The sequence below is a fragment of the Macaca fascicularis genome, chromosome 2 (assembly GCF_037993035.2).
Source record: "Macaca fascicularis isolate 582-1 chromosome 2, T2T-MFA8v1.1".
NCBI classification, from domain to species: Eukaryota; Metazoa; Chordata; class Mammalia; order Primates; family Cercopithecidae; genus Macaca; species Macaca fascicularis.
Window position 1 is genome coordinate 98518444 of NC_088376.1, and position 23791 is coordinate 98542234.

The following is a 23791-nucleotide window of genomic DNA, read 5'->3' on the forward strand; positions in this document are numbered from 1 at the left end:
TTGGCTCTCGCTTACCGGGGTCTTCTCTCACCGGGACTTGGGACTCCCGGGAAGTGGACTGGAAGAGGAGGGGGCTAGCTAGCTGTCTCTGCGGACCAAGGAGGGGACCCCCCCGCCCCCCAGTGTGAGGCGCCTCACAGGGCTGGGTGGGCTGGCGAGCCGACGCGGCGGCGGAGGAGGCTGTGAGGAGTGTGTGGGACAAGACCCGGGACAGAGGAACCATGGCTCCGCAGAACCTGAGCACCTTTTGCCTGTTGCTACTGTACCTCATCGGGGCCGTGATTGCCGGGTGAGGAATAGACACTCGCAGACAGCGGGGCCCGGGGGTCAGCCTTTGCTAGGGGGTGGGAGGGGGTGGGGGAAGTGGTATTGCCAGACTGAGGGAGTGGAGAGGGGCATCGCTGTGGGTTGGCGGGGTGGCGGAGGAAGGGGTAGTATGGGCCAGACTAGTGGGGTGAGAAGCGAACCGTAGGTGACACCAGTGAGAAGGCGTTAGGTCCAGAGAAGGTCTTTGGTAGAGCTAGATTTGCCCGGAGGAGTGGGAGTTGGATGCATTGCCAACGGCATTTGGGGGATGAGGGAAAGAAGGTGGTTGTGAGCTGGAGCACTGTCACGTAGAGCTGGGGGAAGAAAGAGGGATGCCTGACTGTAAGGAAAGGTAGTGACAGTGCTAGGCTGAGGTTGGGGGGATGGACGTTTGTTTGATCAAAGAGGTGGGTTGCTGTGCCCCGCTGAGCTGGAGAAGCGGACGATGCTCTATGCCAAGCCTGCGAAGAGCCATTGGGGGGCTGACATTAAAGTGGGTGGATGATGCCAGGCCGAGTTGGGACTGAAGGAAATTGGATGGGGAGGGGAACAAGAAGACCCTTTGGAGAGCCCTTGTGCTTCCCAGCTTCTTGAGCTATTTATTGTCTTAAGTTGCTTCGTCTTTAACATTCTGGCAATGCTACTGTTAGGACATTTATGTGGCATAATCTTTTTAAATAAGGAAAATCATCCCTTGAGAGTGTTATTTGACTTTTAGAAAAGTCAAAATCATTTGGAGCAAATGTAGAGAAAGGGGGGAAGAGTTAATTTGATTATATGGTTATTGCCTAAAGATAACATGAGACCATAAAATAAGGAAGTGGTTTTCTTGACTGAAGGTGGTTCTGAAAGAAGATGCCACAGATGTTTTGAATAATCTAAAAAGAAGTATGTAGCTTCTTACTGTGATTACTTCAATATATAAGATTCATTACAAATTCTGGTGTTCTCTTTTTAGTCATTCTTTGTGTGTATATGTGTCACATAAACGTTCACTTTCGTACCTCTTTGCTCAGACACAAACCTAAATGTAGAGGAAAAATAAATCTTTTACTTTTAAAAATGTAACATGTAACTCTGATGAAGTATTCTCTCCCTCTACTTCCCAGACGAGACTTCTATAAGATCTTGGGGGTGCCTCGAAGTGCCTCTATAAAGGATATTAAAAAGGCCTATAGGAAACTAGCCCTGCAGCTTCATCCCGACCGGAACCCTGATGATCCACAAGCCCAGGAGAAATTCCAGGATCTGGGTGCTGCTTATGAGGTGAGTCAGGAAAAGTGATAAAGAACAAATAAAATCTGTAGCTCTAGAAAAAATATACAATACAGAGAAATACTCTTTTCAGCTCACATATATTTATTTAGAGACTGAGTCTCACTTTATTGCCTAGGCTGGAGTGCAGTGGTGCAATCTCTGCTCACTGCAACCTCCGCCTCCCCGGTTCAAGCACTTCTCCCACCTCAGCCTCCCGAGTAGCTGGGATTACAAGTGCATGTCACCACGCCTGGTTAATTTTTGTATTTTTAGTAGAGACAGGGTTTCACCATGTTGGCCAGGCTGGTCTCGAACTCCTGACCTCAAGTGACCCGCCCGCCTCGGCCTCTCAAAGTGTTGGGATTACAGGTGTGAGCTACCACGCCCAGCCCAGGTCACTTTTATTTAAAAGTAGATGGTAGATGAAAGTAAAAGTAGTACTTGATACTGTATTGTACTAGATATTACATTCATGTTAGTAGATACCATTTTCTGCCTTTTGATATTAATATTTATTTTAAGAAGGAGAATAATGCTGCAAAAGAATAAATGAAAGATTGGTAGATTAATAAGTAGATCAACTGATTGGTCTGTCAGTCAGTCAGTTTGGGAGCTAGACCAAAAATAAAAAGAAAGCCTTCATGAGAGTTGCAAACCTACATGTTCATATGAACTAGACAAATAACATGCAGGGCAGGTATAAATTAAAACATGACAGCAGATATTCTGCCTCCATGTTGGGAAGCAATAAGGATTGTTGAGGGCTTTGACAAATTGAAGCCTTCTGGCCCCATTTCAAGGGAGCAGCTGTTACCTCAACCCTAGCCAGTTTTTGTCATAGTAATGCAAACAGTATGTTCCTAGATGATTTAATTTTTCCAGAAAAGTTGAAAATCTAGACTTTTATATAAGTTCTGCTTGTAAAAATGTTGGTAACTAATTCAGTTAAATTTCTTTTTTACGTAGATCAAACAAAGCACAGTTTTAATTTGATTTTCCAACCTCTAATCTGGGGACCAAAACACTCTCCATTTGTATCATCTCATTTAACCTTCACTAGGACACCAGGAAATACATTAGAGCTAGGCATATTTTTATTCTCATTTTCTAAATGGACACAGAAAAAAATTAGTTGAACTAAAAGTCATAGAGCTAAAACTCCCGAATTTAAGTTTAAATTCTTATATATTGAGAAGGCTAAAAACAAATTGAAAAGTATTTTAGGAAGACATAAACCTTGAAAGGAAGGAATCCCAAGATCTCTTAGATTAAAGAAACAATGGAGGCCGGGCGCGGTGGCTCAAGCCTGTAATCCCAGCACTTTGGGAGGCCGAGACGGGCGGATCATGAGGTCAGGAGATCGAGACCATCCTGGCTAACCCCGTGAAACCCCGTCTCTACTAAAAAATACAAAAAACTAGCCAGGCGAGGTGGCAGGCGCCTGCAGTCCCAGCTACTCGGGAGGCTGAGGCAGGAGAATGGCGTAAACCCGGGAGGCGGAGCTTGCAGTGAGCTGAGATCTGGCCACTGCACTCCAGCCTGGGCGACAGAGCGAGACTCTGTCTCAAAAAAAAAAAAAAAAAAAAAAGAAACAATGGAACTGAAACAGTGAGTTATACCCAGGTGAACCCAAGAGTTGTTGGGGTCCTTTTTCTTTCAATACCTTCAGGGATTCTATGGGACAGAAATTCTCTCTTTTTTTTTTTTTTTTTTTTTTAAGACATAGTCTCGCTCTGTCTGCCAGGCTGGACTGCAGTGGCACAATCTCCGTTCACTGCAAGCTCTGCCTCCTGGGATTTACGCCATTCTCCTGCCTCAGCCTCCCGAGTAGCTGGGACTACAGGCATGCACCACCACACCCGGCTAATTTTTTGTATTTTTAGTAGAGACAGGGTTTCACCGTGTTAGCCAGGATGGTCTCGATCTCCTGACCTCCTGATCCGACTGCCTCAGCCTCCCAGAGTGCTGGTATTATAGGCATGAACCACCGTGCCTGGCCAAGGGACAGAAATTCTTAACCGGAGGCACATAAATAAACTTCAGAAGTCTGATGGCCTGTCCTAAATTATATGTAATATTTTGTTTCTTGTTGATAATATGGATTCCATATTTTGTACTGTATTTTCCATGAATATTCCCCTTGTTTGCTAGGAACCCAATACTCAAAAACATTTTCTAGGGAAGCTGAATTTACCATGCTCTCTAAAGAATCTTCATGTTCTTTATCCATGACCTAGGCAGACTATACAAAGGCCAATCATGAAATTATGGCTTATTTAACTATAACAACCCTTTTAGCCACTAATTTAAATTTCTTTTTTCTTTTTATCATTCAAGCTTGATTGCCTTTAGTCTTAGGTAAATTAGTGTTCACAAATTAGAATCCGAGTACAGTTAGGAAGAATCTTTTGTGAATACAAATTTGTTTTCTCTACAGAGCTAAGATTACTGCTGGCATTTTAATTACTTGAGAATCTGTGTATTGGTTGGCCAATCAACTAAAAACCTTTTTTCTTTTAAAATAGTTTCCAAGACCATGGAATAAAATTGCATTCCTTGGTGGAAGAAAAGTGAGGAGGAAGTGAATGATAATAAATGACTTCATGAGTAGTTTTTAGGGGGTTATTACAGAAGCCTCTGATGTCTAAAAAGAAACTGACTTAAAACTAGTCTTTGGGGGTTTTGAAATGGTGTCTTTTATAGTCTCAAATGCAGGGTTCATTTCTTTTCCAAGATCAGATCAGAGAAGTAGACTAAAAGTGAAAATATTGGAGATCCAGATAATAATAAGGGTTTGTTTTTTTTTTTAAGTTAGCTGTGCCCATTTCTGCTTCCCCAAAATACCTATTTTCTAAAGATATTTGTGAAAACATTCTTTCCTCTCCCTTTTTCTATCATAGTGGCTTTAATCAAGTACTGTGGTCACTTCTGGAATAACCCATTGGCCTTCGCTTTTAAGAATGTTCACTCTCTTGTATATTCAATTTCTATTTATCCTTTCAAGGATATCTTAAATGTTAATACATTTCTTGCCATGACTCCTAACACTTCATTTGGGCCCTAAGCCAAAACTGTGTGAATATGCCTTTCTTTTAAGTCAACAAGCCCCATCTACTTTGAACCTCTCTTTTTCTGGGCCACCGTGAGTATGGTTTTGAAATAACTCTCTCCTTCAGCCTCTTGTCTAAGTAGGAGTTTATAAATATCAAAGGAAGATTTTAAAGCCATTTAATTTTCACAAGTATATATGTGCATATATATCAGATTGCTCTAAATAAAAGAGAATTTTTGCATGTTGAAGACAAATTTCAAAAAGGATGGAAGCTTATTTTGTTGTTACATTCTTTAATATTATACAGAGAGGAAGCATATAGTCATGATTGTGTATGTAATTCACTGAAACTTAAAACTTCAAGAATTATTTCAAGCAATGAAATTGACCTTAAATAACCTTCATAGAGTATTTTCACTTATTACTTTCTCTGCATTTCAAACTCAGGACATTACAAACTTAAACATGTATATATATGTGTGTGTGTGTGTATATATAGATATACACATATACATATACTTCATATACTCCCAGAGAAAATCCCACAGATAGAGGGCTGTTTTGAACTGTTTCCCCTGACTGCAGAGAACAAAAAGACTCCAGACAGCAAACAAAACAAAAAACACCCCAAGAAACCAAACAAAACACAGTTAAAACCAGTGGGCCAGGGCTCAGCCCACGATGCTCTACAGGGAAAGGTAGTTGCTGGTACCCATAAGGGAATATCAGCTCAAAGGCCAAGACAACTAGATACCTGAGAAGGTCAATCATCTGCCCCACAAAAGACAACAAACTGAATAACACATATATTTTAAGCAATTGTACTTTGCCTAAAAAAAGATTAGACAGACCAAGAACTTAAAACAAGCATGATAATACTTAAGGAGGTAAGGCATTAGTAAAATGATATAGAGTAAGAAATAATGCAAGAATCAAGTAGAAATATTATGCATAAAAATATGAGTTGAAATTAAAACACAGCAGATGGGTTGTTACTAGAATGGATATAGCTGAAGACTGAAGTAGTAAGCTAGGAGATCAAAATGAGGTACCTCCCAGAAGGAAGCAGTGAAGGATAAAGAAACATAATTTATTTTTTATATTTAAAAGAAAATTAAGAGCAGATAGCTCCAGAAATAATCCTGGATTGAGTTTTCTGAAATAAGGAGACATTTTCATTAGGTTAATCAGAGGATTGGATGGTAGCCACATACCAGGTTTTGAAGGCGGTGATTGTTCCTCAGGGGTTATGCTTTATACAGCTCGGATTTCTTAAAAGATAATCATTATATGAACTACTTTAACTCAGTAGCATTTAATTGTGGCTTAGAAATGCTGATATCATACACTTTATTTTTCGGTTCTCTTGTTTTCTTACTCCTGTCTCTACTTCTCCAGCTTTAGAATTTGAGTCATTTAAGTATGTGTTTGCTTCATTCTACGTATCTACATATACTCCCAGAACTTGTACTTTTGACTAAGAATAAGAGGTTTATATGTACCTTCTCTGTCTTTTTGAGGGTAAGAGGGAGTGATCAAATGCACAAAATTGAATTAATTATAATCCTTGGTTCATGATACACTGATGTCATTGTTTTATCACCCAGCTTAAGAACTAAGTAAAACATTACCATGACTTAATCTGCGTACATGCCACTTCCCTGTTCCATTACCCTGCCTCCCTTCACAGGTAACTACTGTATTGAATTATGTCTTTATTGTTCTTTTGCCATTCTTATTTTATACATATATATGTATAAAAGGCGGGCAGCATTCTTCCACAAATGGATTTCTACATACGCCAAAAAATGAAAAAAGGAGGAGGAAAAGATATCAGTATAGACCTCTCTGGAGGGCCTGTCATTTGATTTCCTTGACTTGACAATCTCCTAATACGTGCATCTGTGTGTGTGTGTGTGTGTGTGTGTGTGTGTGTGTGTGCGCGTGTGCGTGTGTTGGGTAGGGAGTGTTGTAGACCTGTGGGGCCAAGTTGTTTTGAAGCACTGGAACTGAAACAGTGAGTTATACCCAGGTGAACCCAAGAGCTGTTGGAGTCCTTTCTTTCAACACCTCAGGGATCCTATGGGACAGAAATTCTGTGTGTGGGTGTGGGTGTGGGGGTGTGTGTGTGTGTGTGTTGGGTAGGGGGTGTTGTAGACCTGCGGGGCCAAGTTGTTTTGAAGGCAGTATAGTAGTTAACAGCATAAGCACCAGAGTCAAACTGCATGGGAAGTAAACCTGAGGAATCCATCTTACCTCTTTCCTGTTACCACTCTGACCTTCACAGCTGCATTACTAATCTCAGGTATTATTTTTTAGTGACTAGGCGAGTTTTGACAACTTTAACTTAAAAACATGAATTGAGCAATGTGGAATGAACAATGCATCAAAGAATTTAGTCTTAGAGAAAATAACTTTGTAAATATGCCTTAATACAGTACATAATGGAAACTACATTCTGTTAGAATTTTAGACCCATTGTCAAAGTAAAAACAAACATAAATATGACTGTGCCTTAACTGGATATTACCAGCTTGTGATCTTTTTCTCCACTGGTTTTTATCCCCAGGTTCTGTCAGATAGTGAGAAACGGAAACAGTACGATACTTATGGTGAAGAAGGATTAAAGGATGGCCATCAGAGCTCCCATGGAGACATTTTTTCACAGTGAGTAATTCACCCATCTGCAATGTGTTAGTGTCTGAGAGAGGGTCACTTAGCGATTAAAGAATTCCTCTCATTCCCTAGTTCAGAAGCTTTCGATGAACAGTACAAGTTAGCTGATCCAAAGATCAATTATTGTCCTCCCTGTGGGAAGATAGTCTTCTATTTTCGCAAACCTTCAGGAAAGATGGATGGCATTGAAAAGACATTCCATCTAGCCAACCATATCAGTTAAATCAATGCTGAGAATTCGCGGTGGGGACCTGTGTTGGAAACCAGTTCATCCTTGCCTACTTGCTATCTTGGAATCTGCAAACCACTTAATGAGCAAAATTATTGTTAGCAGAGATAGAAAAATTCCTACTCCCATACCCAGAACTGCCTCTCTCTCTCATCCTATCAACAAGTGAGGGTGATTATAATAACCAGCATTAGGGGAAGGAATTATGGTAGAGGACCTTTATCTCTTGCTTTCTGGGAGTGCTGGGTGGTTGGAATAATAAACACCTTTCCTCCTCACTCTTTGAACCTCTCTTTATTGAGCATTTGAATTTCCACATTCCCTGATTATTACATATACTAAGAGACCTTAATCTGGGGTTTCAGGTCTGAAATTATAAACAAAAAGATGTTTGAATCTGCATTTTTATGGGGAGAGTTCATTGTTTTCTTCAGATTCTCAAAGGGTTCTGTGAACCCTTCCCCAAAAGAAGTAAGAATCGCTGTTGCATACAGTAGTTACCACCATTTAGTGCTTGGCTGGAGGGCCTGGGGTGGGGGAGTATATGTTTAGGGCCTGTAAAGATGTGTGAGTAACATGATTAGGACATCTTTTCTCCCCCCAGGATCAACTGGGCTGTCTGAAGTGATCCCTAGGAGATACCAGAAAGAGAAAAAGCTTCCCCAGCCCCCACGCTGTTCTCTCTCCTTGCCTTTATTTAAGATTCAGGGAATTCATTCACCTGAGTTGGTTGGTGGGAGAGGGAGTTATATAGTTATCATCATCGCTGTGCTAATATCTGAGGCTTCTTAATAACACCAAAAATTAACATTAGATTAAACCACCTGTAGGATTGAAGGTCACCTTCTTTGTTGATCTCAAGTTACTCTTTTGTGACTTACAAAAATTAGTTTGGGTCTTATAGAGGCTAGAACTTCCTTCTCCTTAAGCACTAGGATTTTACTAAGGCTGGTGCTTTTTTAGCTTATTTAATTACATACTCAAGATTTTTGTGCAGAACAGTAGCTTCTTTCAACAAGTTCACTTCTAAAAAGCATGTAAAGGGAACACTACATATATTAAAATTACTGATAAAAATTTCTTAAACTAACCATTAAGTTTAGCATTACACAAGTTTGTGTATACTGTACTGTTTCTCAATAAGTCCACCATCTTCAGATTTTTCCCAATATTGAAAGATTATTATTTCATTGGTTGGGTCCAGCATTGAATTCATTGGCATACTGTGTGTGTATGTACTGTACTATATGTATGGGCTATATTGTATTAAAAAGTGAATTTTTTTGTAGTAAGGGACCATACAGTTACAATATGGTTGATAGTATATAAATTTAAAATGATGTATGATGTATGACTCCATTGTATTAAAAAATACCTTGTAGTTTTGCACAATGCATTGGTAGAAACAATAGTTTATCAATGTAAAGAAAATGAGTTAATTGTGAAACATGGAGTCTTGATTTTTTTTTTCCTGATGATTTTGCACTTACCTTTAGCTTCTTTGGGGATTTTGGTTTCATGTTTGGAGGAACCCCTCGTCAGCAAGACAGAAATATTCCAAGAGGAAGTGATATTATTGTAGATCTAGAAGTCACTTTGGAAGAAGTATATGCAGGAAATTTTGTGGAAGTAAGTTCAAACAATATAGCTGTTCATATTGACTCCCAGAACTTGTACTTTTGACTAAGAATAAGAGGCTTATATGTACATTCTCTGTCTTTTTGAGGGTAAGAGGGAGTGATCAAATGCACAAAATTGAATTAATTATAATCCTTGGTTCATGATACAGTGATGTCATTGTTTTATCACCCAGCCTAAGAACTAAGTAAAACATTACCATGACTTAATCTGCCTACATGCTACTTCTCTGTTCCATTACCCTGCCTCCCTTCAGAGGTAACTACTGTATTGAATTATGTCTTTATTTTTCTTTTGCCATTCTTATTTTATCATGTATATATGAATACCTGAATAATGTATTGTTTATTATATTGTTTTTGATTTTTTAGAAATGGTATTTTATTCATTATTTCCTGAGACTGGTTATTTTCACTCACTATTATGTTACTAGGATTCACCCGTGTTGCTTATTGCTATATTGTGACCATAATTTATTAATAGGCATTTTTGTTTCTTCCAGTTTTATTTAATTCCAAACAGTACTTTTATGAACTTTTTAATCCATATATCCAGGTTCAGATAAACAAGAATATCTCTTAGGTGGATATGCTTGAGAGTAGAATTGCTGGGTAATATGAACCAATGTTCATTTTTACAAGCTAATACTGTACTGTTTTTGAAATTGATTGTCCTGACGCTTCTACGTGCAATTTATGAGATCCTATAGATTCACTGCCTCACTAATACTTGGAATTATTAGACTTCTTAATTTTTGCCCATCAAATGGGTATAAAATATTATCTCATTATGGTCTTGTTTTACATTTTTTTAAGTTACCAGTTAGGATCAGCATCTCTTCCTGTGTTTATTGGCCATATTTGTTTCCTCTCTTGTGAAATGCCTGTTCATTCTTTTGCCTCTTTCTTACTGATTTCTAAGAGTACTTCACTCTTGCTGCTAATTCTTTGTTGGCTGTATGTAATGCAAATATAGCCTATGTGTTTGTAACTTGTCTTTTCATTATGTTTAAGATTTATTTCAATTTTCAGCAAACAGAACTAATTAATTTTAATGTGATCAAATCTGTCAGTCTTTAATGGTTAGTTTTTGTGTCTTGTTAAAGAAATTCTTTTTTCTAAAATAAGAAAGCAGCTGTGTGCAGTGGAGCACACTTGTAATCTCAGCTACTAAGGAGGCTGAGGTGGGAGGATCGCTTGAGGCCAGGAATTTGAGGCTGTCATGTCCTATGATTGCATCTGTGAATAGCCACTGTACTCTAGCCTGGACAACATAACTGAAACTTATATCTGAAAAAAAATTTTAAAATAAGAAAGCTGTTCACCTATATTTTCTGCTAAAACTCTGGGATCTTTTAATATGAGGTTATTCATCTTTTTTAAATTCTGGAAAATATGTCTCATAATTTTTTACAATTCTTTTATCACTTCTACTTCTGTCTGCTCTTAATTTTCTTTTAAATATGAAAAATAAATTATGTTTCTTTATCCTTCACTGCTTCCTTCTGGGAGGTACCTCATTTTGATCTCCTAGCTTACTACTTCAGTCTTCAGCTATATCCATTCTAGTAACAACCCATCTGCTGTGTTTTAATTTCAACTCATATTTTTATGCATAATATTTCTACTTGATTCTTGCATTATTTCTTACTCTATATCATTTTACTAATGCCTTACCTCCTTAAGTATTATCATGCTTGTTTTAAGTTCTTGGTCTGTCTAATCTTTTTTTAGGCAAAGTACAATTGCTTAAAATATATGTGTTACTCAGTTTGTTGTCTTTTGTGGGGCAGATGATTGACCTTCTCAGGTATCTAGCTGTCTTGGCCTTTGAGCTGATATTCCCTTATGGGTACCAGCAACTACCTTTCCCTGTAGAGCATCGTGGGCTGAGCCCTGGCCCACTGGTTTTAACTGTGTTTTGTTTGGTTTCTTGGGGTGTTTTTTGTTTTGTTTGCTGTCTGGAGTCTTTTTGTTCTCTGCAGTCAGGGGAAACAGTTCAAAACAGCCCTCTATCTGTGGGATTTTCTCATATATTCTGTGTTGTAGTTACTGTTTCCTGGAATCCATGTTTTCTTGTAGTTTTTCCAAGCTACTGGAGGAGACAGCCGGTAGCCTGTGCATATGTGCCATTTTGACAAGAAGTGTATTCTTCTTAGTTGTAGCTGCTTCTCTGAATAATTGAAAGAAGAGACGTAGAAAATCACAGAAGATGCAACTGACTTGTAATACTGTTCAGGCTGCAGGAGAAAAGGGCATTAAAAATATTCATAAACCAGTGAGATTGTTTAGATGGGAGGAAAGAGGTGAGCCTAATTAGCGCCCATGTTCCCTTCTAAGCCTGTTCTGCAGTTGTCACTAATACACAGTAGACATCACTTTTTGCTGTTAGTGTGTTCCCGAACAAACTCTTTTTTAATCCGACTATTCTAAAGGCTGTAAGTGGCTTTGCTGTTTCAATAACCCCATGTTAAATTCTTTTCCTTTTTTTCAATCCTGCTCCTTCTGTATATAAATTATTTTTTAAAGAAAAAAAAATACCTTGAGAAATAGGATAGCACAATAGTTAAGAAGCATGGACTTTGCAGCTAGACTGCCTAGTTTAGAATCCTGGCTCTGCCGTGTATTAGTCATGTGGCCTTGGTCATGTTACTTAACCTTTCTATACTTCTGTTACCTCATCTGTAAAATGGGGATAATAGCAGTACCCATCTCATACAGTTGTGAGGATTAAATGAATATGTAAAAGTGTTTGGCACATTGCTTGGCATGTAGTAAGTGCTATAAAGTGTTTGCTCTGATTACTGTTATCGTTGCTATATTTACTCTGTTGACCTGGGCCTTTCATGTGTTGGTAGGCTTTAAGGGATTTTTCTCCAAGCATTCATCATTCTGCTGCATGAGCACATACCTTGTGATTAGATGTTTGACTAATTAAACAGGCAAAACTAGGAATACATTTCTGCATATATATCAATTTTACATTCTTAGAGGGATCAGAATGTTTGATTGCAGTCAAGTACAAAGAGATGGTCATTGTTTCTCTTCCTATGTGTTAAAGTATCTGAATGGAGATAGCTCCAGAAATAGTCCTAGATTGAGTTTCCTGAAATAAGGAGACATTTTCATTAGGTTAATCAGAGGATTGGATGGTAGCCACATACCAGGTTTTGAAGGCGGTGATTGTTCCTCATGGGTTATGCTTTACACAGCTTGGATTTCTTAAAAGATAATCATTACATGAACTACTTTAACTCAGTAGCATTTAATTGTGGCTTAGAAATGCTGATATCATACACTTTATTTTTCGGTTCTCTTGTTTTCTTACTCCTGTCTCTACTTCTCCAGCTTTAGAATTTGAGTCATTTAAGTATGTGTTTGCTTCATTCCTGTTTGGGGCCTGATTTGTACTCTTCAAAGAGTTTTGTCAACTTTAGATCTCTGAGGGATAGATTGCCAGAGAAGGGGAAGTTTCAGTCCAGGCATATGTGCAGAGCCTTGATCAGTTGAGGAAACAAAAGCCTATTTTACACAAGAGAGAAGCTGATGTTGTTTATGCACTTTCTAGGTAGTTAGAAACAAACCTGTGGCAAGGCAGGCTCCTGGCAAACGGAAGTGCAATTGCCGGCAAGAGATGCGGACCACCCAGCTGGGCCCTGGGCGCTTCCAAATGACCCAGGAGGTGGTCTGCGATGAATGCCCTAATGTCAAGTAAGTGAAGCACCTTCTTTGTTCTACCAAGAAACACTTGTTAATTTCGTTTATCTAGTCAAACGCTAATGGTCCATACTAGATCCTTTTCTGTCCCCTCCCCACTGCCATGTTCTGCAAAAGGATAGAGCAAAAAAATGTACATTTTTTTCTGAAGTATTTCTTATAAATATCTCCTTTTATGTTTCTGAACTAACAAGCAGTGCCCTTTATTTCTGATATATTTTCAACAAGTATTAATGCTTCATTTTCTTCCTTCTTGTACTATTAGAGCAGCCTTATATGTTTATATAATGTATAGTAGCTTCACCCTGGATTTTAGCATATAGAAGGTGTAAAAGATTTATCAGATAGTTTTGTCAAGTAGAGGCACACTATAGTCTTCCAAGAAAAAGCTCTGATAAAATAGATAAAACTTTATATATATATCTGATGTTTTGTTTATATTTTCATTATTTTTCTCCTCTTTTAATTGTCTTTACCTCAGACTAGTGAATGAAGAACGAACGCTGGAAGTAGAAATAGAGCCTGGGGTGAGAGACGGCATGGAGTACCCCTTTATTGGAGAAGGTAAAATATTGATATTTGATTTTTTTATTGTCATAACTTTCTGCTCTCTGCTTGTTTGTGAATACCTCTCATCCCTGCCTTGCTCCATCTTAATGTTCACATAGTAAATGCATATATAATTTCCAATACCCTTCAGCCAATTTTAGGATATACAAAACTTTTTGTTTACCTGAAGCAGTAGCATTACTGTTTATCCTTTGAATGTCATGGCCAAAAGTTATTATGAGGTAACCTAAGTTTCCTCAAAATTTAGGGTGTTCAGACCTTAATGAATTTTAACTCAGCAATGAAAGAAGATATGTAACTCTAGTTGGCATTAATAAGATGTTCTCAGGACCTCACCTTTAGACTTAAGTTTAAAACTCTAAAAATAAAAAAAAAAGCTTTGAGACTTAGGTTCAATAGACCAGTGAATCATTCTTGGTTTAGGAAATGGGTCAAGTTATGTACTGCTGTATCTGAGGCAAAGGTAATGATTTCTAATAATCTGAAACTTGATAGAACCAGGCAGAGACACGGCCGCCACAGATTTGACAGATCAATGCCCAAAGTAGTGGATTAAAAAGAATTATCAGTTGCCAAATAGATGTGTGGTATTCAACTCGTATGATTTACAATATGCTGTAATCTGCTCTGACTAGGTGAGCCTCATGTGGATGGGGAGCCTGGAGATTTACGGTTCCGAATCAAAGTTGTCAAGTAAGTTATCTAATTTTAGAGGTCTTCTCAGATGAGTCAGATTATAGAGGTGTGGGTGGCCACCAGAGCAGTTAGAGACTTTTTTCTCTGTTTCTTACCCTTATTACCCTAAACGATGATTTGTAACTCCTCTACAAGGCTGAAAGCTTGGGGTTGGGCCCTAGGATTGAGCCCCAGTTATTTATTTACTTAGGACTTTACAAATGCAAAAGATGTTGAAAGGAAAGAATTGATAAGTAAGGAGTTATAAAAGAGAAACAAACAAGATAGGGAGTCAAAGCTGAGATTTTAGCTGAAGAACTATGGCACCATACAAGAATAGGAGACTTTGCCATAGAAATAACTTTCTACGTAATATGCAGCTTCTGTGAAGAGAGAGCTTTTCTTTTGTGAGCTTCTCTTCAGCATGAAGTGCTGCTTAGACAATTTTGCCTGGGACTCCGGCTTTCTTGATTAGTATTTCTCTCTTGTTACCGCTTTGGAAACCAGTAATATCTCTGCATCTATAAGGAGTCATCAAAACAGAGTTCCCACCAGAATAGGGAGAAATGGCCGCCCACTGTCTGGGACTTTTCCTTCCTGCACTCTTTAATCTCAGTGTTGTTTTCCCCAGCTTCTTTGCCTACCTTGTCTTTATCATCACTTCTTAGAGAAACTGGAATGTGTGTTGTTTCCTGAATAAACCTGACACCTTCCTTGTCTTTGCCAGAATTCCTTCTCACTCTATTTCCCCTTCCTTCCACCCATTTTATCTGCATTTCTACAGCCAACTTAGTCTTGTGAGCCCAGCTCAGGAAACTTCTGTAGACCCATTTCTGAAGATGATCTCCCCAGAAACTTTCTTTCTCTTTTTTCCATAATCTAATGATTATAGTTTTACTTATACTCTGGCTTTTGCTGATTGTGTGTTCCTTAACAGTAGCATTTAATAAGACTTAAACAACTTTATATTCTCGATTAATACTACACACAAACGTATGTCTAAGAAATGTTTATGGTTTGAAAGAGTGGTGTTCACCTTTTTCCAAGATTTTTCTAACAACTCTTTGAACTTAAAGTGGAAATTAATGATGTTTACCTATTCTGTTTTTAGGCACCCAATATTTGAAAGGAGAGGAGATGATTTGTACACAAATGTGACAATCTCATTAGTTGAGTCGCTGGTTGGCTTTGAGATGGATATTACTCACTTGGATGGTCACAAGGTAAACAAACCAATTTACTTGTTCTCCGTCCTTTTGAAGCCTTTATGTGGGTAGTTTTGAGATGTATCAGCTGTTTCAGTCATTGAGAACCAGAGGGACTCCTTTCTCAGTCGTATTCTTCGTCTGTACTTACTCTGCTGCTGAGCATCCTGCAATAACAGTGCCAGACCTTTCAGCTACTCAGAATGGATTGCACAGCCTTTGACAGTCTTGTCCTTATAGTTTCTATTGATGAAAACCTTTCTTTGTTTACTTGTTTTGGTGTTTGATTTTTCTTCTTTAATAAAATCCTTTGTTCTTGACTGACATTGTCCTAATGATATTTCCTTTGCTCCTTCATTCTTTCTTTTTGCTGAGCTGTGACATTAGCTTTGTGTACCAGTGCTCACTAGAAGCTGTATGATGTACTTCAGATGTACCGCTCCTGCTGCAGTGCGTTCCCTTTTGTTTCCTAGGTACATATTTCCCGGGATAAGATCACCAGGCCAGGAGCGAAGCTATGGAAGAAAGGGGAAGGGCTCCCCAACTTTGACAACAATAATATCAAGGGCTCTTTGATAATCACTTTTGATGTGGATTTTCCAAAAGAACAGTTAACAGAGGAAGCAAGAGAAGGTATGGCATATGAGTGTGTGTGTGTGTGTGTGTGTGTGTGTGATGAGAAAAGGGTGGCAATAGAAGCAGAACTCTCCAGTGACATGAGACATCAAGACATCAATCATTAATGCTAGTAGAACACTAACATAGGAATGAACTCATCTTACTTTGTAAAGGCGATATGTTAAAAATCCTACATCTTTGTGTTACAAAAGTCTGTGTAAGCTGTGCTTCGAAACCTAGGGAGTGATAGAGTATGTGGGAATGAAACAGAATCCCTTAAAACAAATGAGCTGGACCACTCTGTAAAAGGGAAGATGAGGTAGACAATAGAAAGATTAGGAGCTTATGGTTGCATGTCTAGGATGACTGGCTGAGAAGAGGGCCCCACTCGGGGTCCTAAATAGTAAGAGAAAGGAGAGCAATGAAGGAGGAAAAAACTGAAAAGAGGATACAGAAGAAGGAATGGGAGACTTAACTGAAGAGTTTTCTTTCCCTTTTGATTGCCTCTTCTCATTCCTCATTTTGCAGAGCTTTGTGGGACATGTATGTGGTATGTGGGCCTAAAAGAGACAAGGGATCATCCTGGAAACATATGTGCATGTGTGGGATTACCTACATGCGATTATGTTGGAGATTGGTAGTTATTTAATTCACATCCATGTTTGTCATAAGGCCTTTTATGAGCCTTTTCTTGAAATATGCTCTTTAAACACTAGGAAAGTAACATTTTTTTGTTAATGGAGTCATTTGTTCATTCATTCTTCAGGTATCAAACAGCTACTGAAACAAGGGTCAGTGCAGAAGGTATACAATGGACTGCAAGGATATTAACAGTGAATAAAATTGGACTTTGTTTAAAATAAGTGAATCGGCGATATTTATTATCTACAGGGTTTTTTTGTGTGTGTTTTTGTTTTTATTTTCAATATGCAAGTTTGGCTTAATTTTTTTTGTCTAATGATCATCATGAAATGAATAAGAGGGCTTAAGAATTTGTCCATTTGCATTCAGAAAAGAATGACCAGCAAAAGGTTTACTAATACCTCTCCCTTTGGGGATTTAATGTCTGGTGCTGCCGCCTGAGTTTCAAGAATTAAAGCTGCAAGAGGACTCCAGGAGCAAAAGAAACACACATAGAGGGTTGGAGTTGTTAGCAATTTCATTCAAAATGCCAACTGGAGAAGTCTGTTTTTAAATACATTTTGTTGTTATTTTTTTCATGACTCCTGTTTCTTCTGTGAGCTATTTGGGTTGTCCTCCCATCAAGCAAGATGGATGCACAAGCATGCAAAAGAGTGATATAGATCCAGTCCCCATGCCTAATTACATACACGGCATCTGCTAGAAAGGAGCTTGGAAGAAACTGGTTGATTGGGGTCCATGAATGAAGGTTACACAAAGATCTAATTGTCCCTGAGGAAGTATATTTTCTCTCATTTAATTTGGGAATAATAATCTGATATGGACACTTTACTGTTTAGGAAGCACCTTTCATGTATATGATTTCAGTTGACCTCATGGTTAGAAAGCCTTTGGTTTGTTTAGGAACAATGACTACCACTGGTTCCAGAAAAGGAATTTAGAGTTGCAAATTATGTTTGCTCTTCTCATGGCACCCAATTCAGATGCTATGCGATGAGTACATTTGACTTTTGCATCTCCCTCATTTTCATATGTATAGTCACATCACACTCTACTTCTCATGTACTTTGGGCTTTTGGTCTCTGCTAGTGAGTATTTCAATTCATTGTGTGCAGAGCTGCCTTCTAGACATCAGCATAGTTCCAGCAGCATCCCTGCTTTTGGCTATACATATCTTAGAAATCACCAGGCGCGGTGGCTTACACCTATAATCCCAGCACTTTGGGAGGCTGAGGCGGGTGGATCACAAGATCAGGAGTTCGAGATCAGCCTGGCCAACATGGTGAAACCCTGTCTCTACTAAAAATACAAAAATTAGCTGGACGTGGTGATGGGCGCCTGCAATCCCAGCTACTCAGGAGGCTGATGCAGGAGAATTACTTGAACCTGGGAGGTGGAGGTTCCAGTGAGCCAAGATCGTGCCACTGCACTCCAGCCTGGGCGACAGAGCAAGACTGTCCCTAAAAAAACAAAAAAACATCAAGTGAAACCACATAAATACGTACGTAAATTTAGTGGATTTTTGTACCTGTAAGATTCATTATGTACTGAATTGCCTCTAGTTGAGCATTTCTTAGGAGTCATCATCATTTCCTTTATATATCTTAGCCCAGGCGAAGTCTTGATCATTATTTGCACTTACTAATCCCCATTTTTCCAAGATATATGCAAGGGTCAGTCATGATACTAAGAGCTAGAGCTACTAGTCTTGTTGAGAAAGACCCCAGAGGGATAATGTGTTTCCTACAAAGAAGAATTTTAATGGGGCTTTGTCACTTCTTATCCATTGTCTAGATTGTCATGATTTAATGAGTTAAGAATATTCTTTCATTATTGGACTCAACTTCAGGTAGCTTGAAGTGCTTTATCTGAGGCACATTGTATTCTGGAAAGATTTATATTAAAGTTCCATAGATTTTCTTAAGAAGGGAAAATAAACACTGTAGAGGAAGGATGCTAGGTAATTAATGTGGAAGAACAGATAATAGTGTCTTCAGTTCTGCAAGGAAAAAAGCCATTCCAGGGAGCTATATAATGAGACTGAAAGGATGCTTGGCCTGGAATCAGACTTAACCGCTATGACACTGAGGAAACCTGTTAACCTCAGTTTTCTCTGCAAAATGGAGACGATGAAGGGTGATATTTTTGTGCTTGGTCTTTTATGCATCTTAAACATCTTTTTGGGCTATTCAGAGATTTATTCACTTACTCATACTTCTGCCCCTTATCTGCATTCACTATTGGTTAGGTGCTGGATTGCCAAATCCTAGACGGATGTTAGTGCTCAGAAATCACTGAAAAGGGAACAGGATATGGAAACTTAAAACCTGTCTGAAAAGTTCCATCAGGTGTTACTAGAAATGGGAATGGAAAGATAATTTTATTCTATTCCTTGAAAAAAAGCTGCTATTGGCTCCAGTAGCAACCTTTACCATGAACAAAAGATATCCAAGGACTCTGAAAGATAAGAGAAGAAGACACCATTTGGTAAGTGTTCACTTTTTTAAATTCTAGTATTTTTGTCACTGAAATTGCCCCAGGACTCACAGTGAAGGGTTGGACACAGGTCACAGGCAGTGGGCACCTGTACAGCTTCCATCATGATTTTAGATGTCAAAGAGCCCTGACCCTCTCTTATTCCATTAAGAGAAATAAAATATTTCTGAGTAGTATAACTTTAAGCACAGTTCCTCTAATAATGCAGCCAGCCTGAGAATGACATAATTTGGGGGCAGTCTCATCACACTGAATGTCAGTGAAAACCCTCTAGAGCTGCATAGTCCAATCTGGTAGCCACATGTGGCAATTGAGTACTTGGAATGTGGCTCATCCAAACAGAGGTGCTATGAAGCATAAAATACACACTAGATTTTGAAGACTTAGTATTAAAAAAATGTAAAATGTCTCAATTTTATATTGATTACATGTTTAAATGATAGTATTTTGAATATAATTGGTGAAATAAAATAGATATTAAAAACAAGATATATTACTTAAATTCACCTGAGGGTTTTTTTTTTTCACTTTTTAGAATTTGGCTAATAGGAAATTTTAATTAATTATGTATGTAGTTCACATTATATTTCTGTGGATTGCACTGCTCTAAAGAGTATTGCCCAGCCTGCGCCAGGTCACTCAACAGAAGTTGACTAGTATTTTGGGATAAAGGGCCTCATATTCACTCCTATTCAGTTACCTCCCCCCAACTCAGTCGGCCCAGTGGTCCAGTCTGTTACCATGTTTTGGGATCTTCCAAATCAGTCATTCAGTATGAGCCTCTCCACCTGATGTTATCTGTGCACTGTATTGACTGAGACATGAGATTTTCATCTAAACAGTTAATAAAAGCCCTAGCCAAAGAATTGAAGCCAACTGTTAGTTAGATTTTGCCACTGAAAGCCTGCTCCAGATTGACAATCATCTGAACATCAGGGTAAAGTCATATCAACCTCCATAAAAATAACTGATTTTGCATCTGCCGTATTTCTTTATCTTGTCCACACAGGTATGCTGAGAGACCTTGTTGAAATCCAGTTAGACGACTACCTGTTAGGAAATTAGGTGTATCTGATATGACTTACTCTTTGTGGACCCATACTGGACCCTAGGGATCTTCACTTTCACATTTAGGTGATTTTCTCAGTATTCTGGAATTGTCTCCAGTCCAGAAGACAGGATTTCCTTCAAAGAAAGTGTTTCTTATAATCAGTCACCTCTTCCCTCTTGGGCTTCCATTTCCTCTTACTGATGTTCACTCTACCCTTTTATGTTGAAAACATCATTTTTTGACAGGATATAGAAACAAAACGGGAGGTTTTATATACCATAGTGGTTATCATGTACATGCTCTAGAATCACACTGATCAGATTCAAATTCCAGTTCTACCATTTACTAGTTGTGCCTTAATTTCTCCCTCTGTAAAATGGTGACAATAATAGTACATGTTTCATAGAGTTGTTGGTTGATTTGACATTTACAACTGGAATGCCTCTCTTGGGACAGACAGGCAATAAAGAATGAGTTAATAATATATGTTGCACAACTGAGGTTTGGAAGGCTTAGGATTTTTTAAAATTTTCCTTCCATCTGCAATGCATGATGTTTGTGTGAAGGTGGCGCTAAAATAGTGTGAGAGTTATCGGCTCTGGAGCCCCAGACCTTTTTTTTCTTTTTTTTTGGAAAGCCATTTTCTAGCTATTGCCACTAAAAATCAGGATATTAAGTAAAACAATAATAATGATAATTTTCAATGCAAACTCAATAATGCATTTAATGACCCTCCTCTCTTAGCCTCCCTTAATTCTAATGTAAACAAGGCAGATTCCACACAGTCTGGATTTTGATTTGGAGCCTGATTCTGCCAAATAATAATAATAAATTAAGGGATAGTTCCTGACAATTAGTAACAGTTATGAAAGCCACTGCAAGGGGCCAAACTAGGTGATTAAGAACAAGGCCAAGCGCAGTGGCTCACACCTGTAATCCCAACACTTTGGAAGGCCGAGGCGGGTGGATCACCTGAAGTCAGGAGTTCGAGACCAGCCTGGCCAACATGGTGAAACCCTGTCTCTACTAAAAATACAATAATTAGCCAGGCTTGGTGGCACGTGCCTGTAGTCTTAGATATTCGGGAGGCTGAGGCAGAAGAATCACTTGAACCCGGGAGGCAGAGGTTGCAGTGGGCCAAGATTGCGCCACCACTGCACTCCAGCCTGGGTAACAGACCGAGACTCCGTCTCAAAAAAAAAAAAAAAAAAAAATAACGATCATGTAATTAAGTCTTCTATGTTTTCTACCAGTTAGGTAACATTAAACTAGAACAGGAAATGTGATGATGTTTTCAGCAAGGTGTTTGATGATTCATCTTGTGGTATCCCCTGGGGATAAAATAGAGGCACATAGTTGGATTCATAACTTACTAATTACTGTTGAACATACTGTTGATTAATGGATCAATGTCAATCTGGAAAGGAGAGAAGAGAGTCTTTGCTGGCACAAAACCAAGCTATGTTTTCAATCCTGATCTGTTTAATAGTTTTATTTTCAGTGAGCATTTCAGGAAGAGAGCTTAAAACACCAGGTACCTACTGTGTGTAAGTCACAGAGTTTTCACATCTCTTATATGTTTGTCATTGCAAAAAGCCCTAGGAGGGGGCAGGACACATTAAAACTGACCAGATAAGCTCTTGGCTGTTGTACAATGTTTCAAGTGGGAAAAAGCAACTTAACCTCTAGGAACAGGGTTGGGGTGGACCAGCTTCTTCAACCGCATTGAGAGGGAAGCATGATTTGACAATAATGCTATCACGGTGTCATTTGAATTGATGTCTCACAACAATCACAAGGGGTCTTGCACTAAATTTTGTGGGCAGAGTAACTAACAAAACAGAGACAGTTGAATAAAAAGTATAACCACTAGGGCCATTATAAAAAGCTATAAGGCTTCAAATTATGAGTTAAATGCCTCTGTGTTTTCTGGTAAAGAAATGCTGACATTGGTGGGAGCAAGGATCTTCCTCTAATTCTTCTCAGCAACTGGTATAGAAGAAAAGCAAGGGTCTCACAAGAAACAAGGTGAGAGCCTAATGATAACCTAAGGGTGATGTCCCAGTTACTCTTGCCATGTAACAAATTATCCTAGCATTTACTGGCTTAATGCAGCAACATTTTTTTTTTCTCACAAATCTGCAATATGAGCTAGACTGATAGAGACAACTCCTTTGCTTTACTTGGTGTCAGCTGGGACAACAGCTTGAAGGCTGGGTCTGGAGTCATTTCTACTCACATGTCTGGCAGTTAATTCTGGGAGGTAGGAGGACTCAAGCAGCTGGGGACTGGAAATGGGGAGGCTCCTCACGAATCTTTGTCTCTGTGTGGTTTCTGCAGCATGGTGGCTATACATAGCTGGACTTCTTACATCTTGGCTCAGGGCCCCCAAGACACATTTCCTAAAAGGAAGTGGAAACAGGTAGAAGCTTATTTCTTCTTATGACTTAGCCTCATAAGTCATGCAGCATCCTTTCCACCACATTTTCATTCATGGAGGCAGCCACAAAGGCTCACCCCTCTTCCTGGGGAGGGGAATTAGACTTGACCTTTCAATAAAAGACTCTAAGGTTCTGAAGGGTATGTAGATCTGCAAATATTGCTGTGGCCATTTTTGGAAAATATAGTTTGCCCCAGGTGATCAAATGAGACAGCCATACAATTAGCAGCTGAGACTGTGGAACATCAGAACAGCCATGGAGGGACCACATAGTGCTCACAATAGGCAAGTGAATTCAAAAAGAATGAGGTGACCATCTGCAAGTCCGTAAGTACCAACCCCATCCCTGCCATCAAGGAAGGAAAGCATTCTGGCAGCTGGAGTTTCAGGGATGAGATCTGAGTAAATGTCACACCATTCTGGCCCCTAGGATTATCCTTTTCTCTGCTGGGGGGCCTGGGAAATGTGGATTACACATCTGTGGTATTAATGAGAACATGAGAGATGCTGATCAAAGCTATGGACACTCAAAACTGAGAGGAATGTCAAATGACAGATCTGGTTTCTCACTATAGCTGCCAACACCTCTCAGATCCCAGTTCCAGAAAAAGAGGACAACTATCTGTTTTTAAACCTAACAGTACGAGAAGAGTCCTTCAAGTCAATTGTATCTTCTACTACTCTACAGGACTCAACATAATCATCACTGAATCCATTTCTTCTGATTGCCAGGCACTGTGCTAGGTGCTGGGATATATAAGAGAGCTTTTTAACACAAATGCATACACCTAATTAGCCAGCAAGCAAGACTAACAAAGGATGAATCATTGGCCAGTAAGAAATCTTAAATATGTTAGTTAAATATGGAAAGCTGAGTTCATTTACCACAGAAGGAGCATTCACAATTAAATTATGACAGTGGCCGGGCGCGATGACTCATGCCTGTAATCCCAGCGCTTTGGGAGGCCCAGGCAGGCAGATCGTGAGGTCAGGAGTTCGAGACCAGCCCGACCGACATGGTGAAACCCCGTCTCTATTAAAAATATAAAAATTAGCTGGGCATGGTGGTGCACGCCTGTAATCCCAGCTACTCAGGAGGCTGATGAAGGGGAATCACTTGAGCCCAGGAGGCGGAGGTTGCAGTGAACCAAGACCACAAGATCGCACCACCACACTCCAGCCTGGGTGAGAAAGCGAGACTCCGTCTCAAAAAAAAAAAA

General features: G+C 39.1%; 1 protein-coding gene and 1 long non-coding RNA gene across 3 annotated transcripts in view; one reads left to right on the forward strand and one right to left on the reverse strand.

The window, feature by feature from the left end:
* The first annotated feature begins 13 nt into the window (after nucleotides 1-13).
* DNAJB11 (DnaJ heat shock protein family (Hsp40) member B11) lies at nucleotides 14-17158 on the forward strand. The gene is made up of 10 exons (XM_005546615.4): nucleotides 14-289; nucleotides 1416-1572; nucleotides 7185-7282; nucleotides 9017-9149; nucleotides 12726-12868; nucleotides 13356-13438; nucleotides 14080-14137; nucleotides 15231-15342; nucleotides 15798-15957; nucleotides 16709-17158. Exons 1-10 carry the CDS (start codon nucleotides 222-224, stop codon nucleotides 16771-16773), a joined length of 1077 nt encoding a protein of 358 aa, XP_005546672.1. The 5' UTR covers nucleotides 14-221; the 3' UTR covers nucleotides 16774-17158.
* Nucleotides 17084-23791, reverse strand: part of LOC135969689 (uncharacterized) — a 50538-nt gene continuing 43830 nt past the window's right edge. For both annotated transcript variants that reach the window (XR_010585068.2, XR_010585067.2), the window contains exons 2-3: nucleotides 22371-22533; nucleotides 17084-18044 (exon numbers count right to left, since the gene is read on the reverse strand). This is a non-coding gene — a long non-coding RNA (uncharacterized lncRNA). The remainder of the gene's footprint in view (nucleotides 18045-22370; nucleotides 22534-23791) is intronic.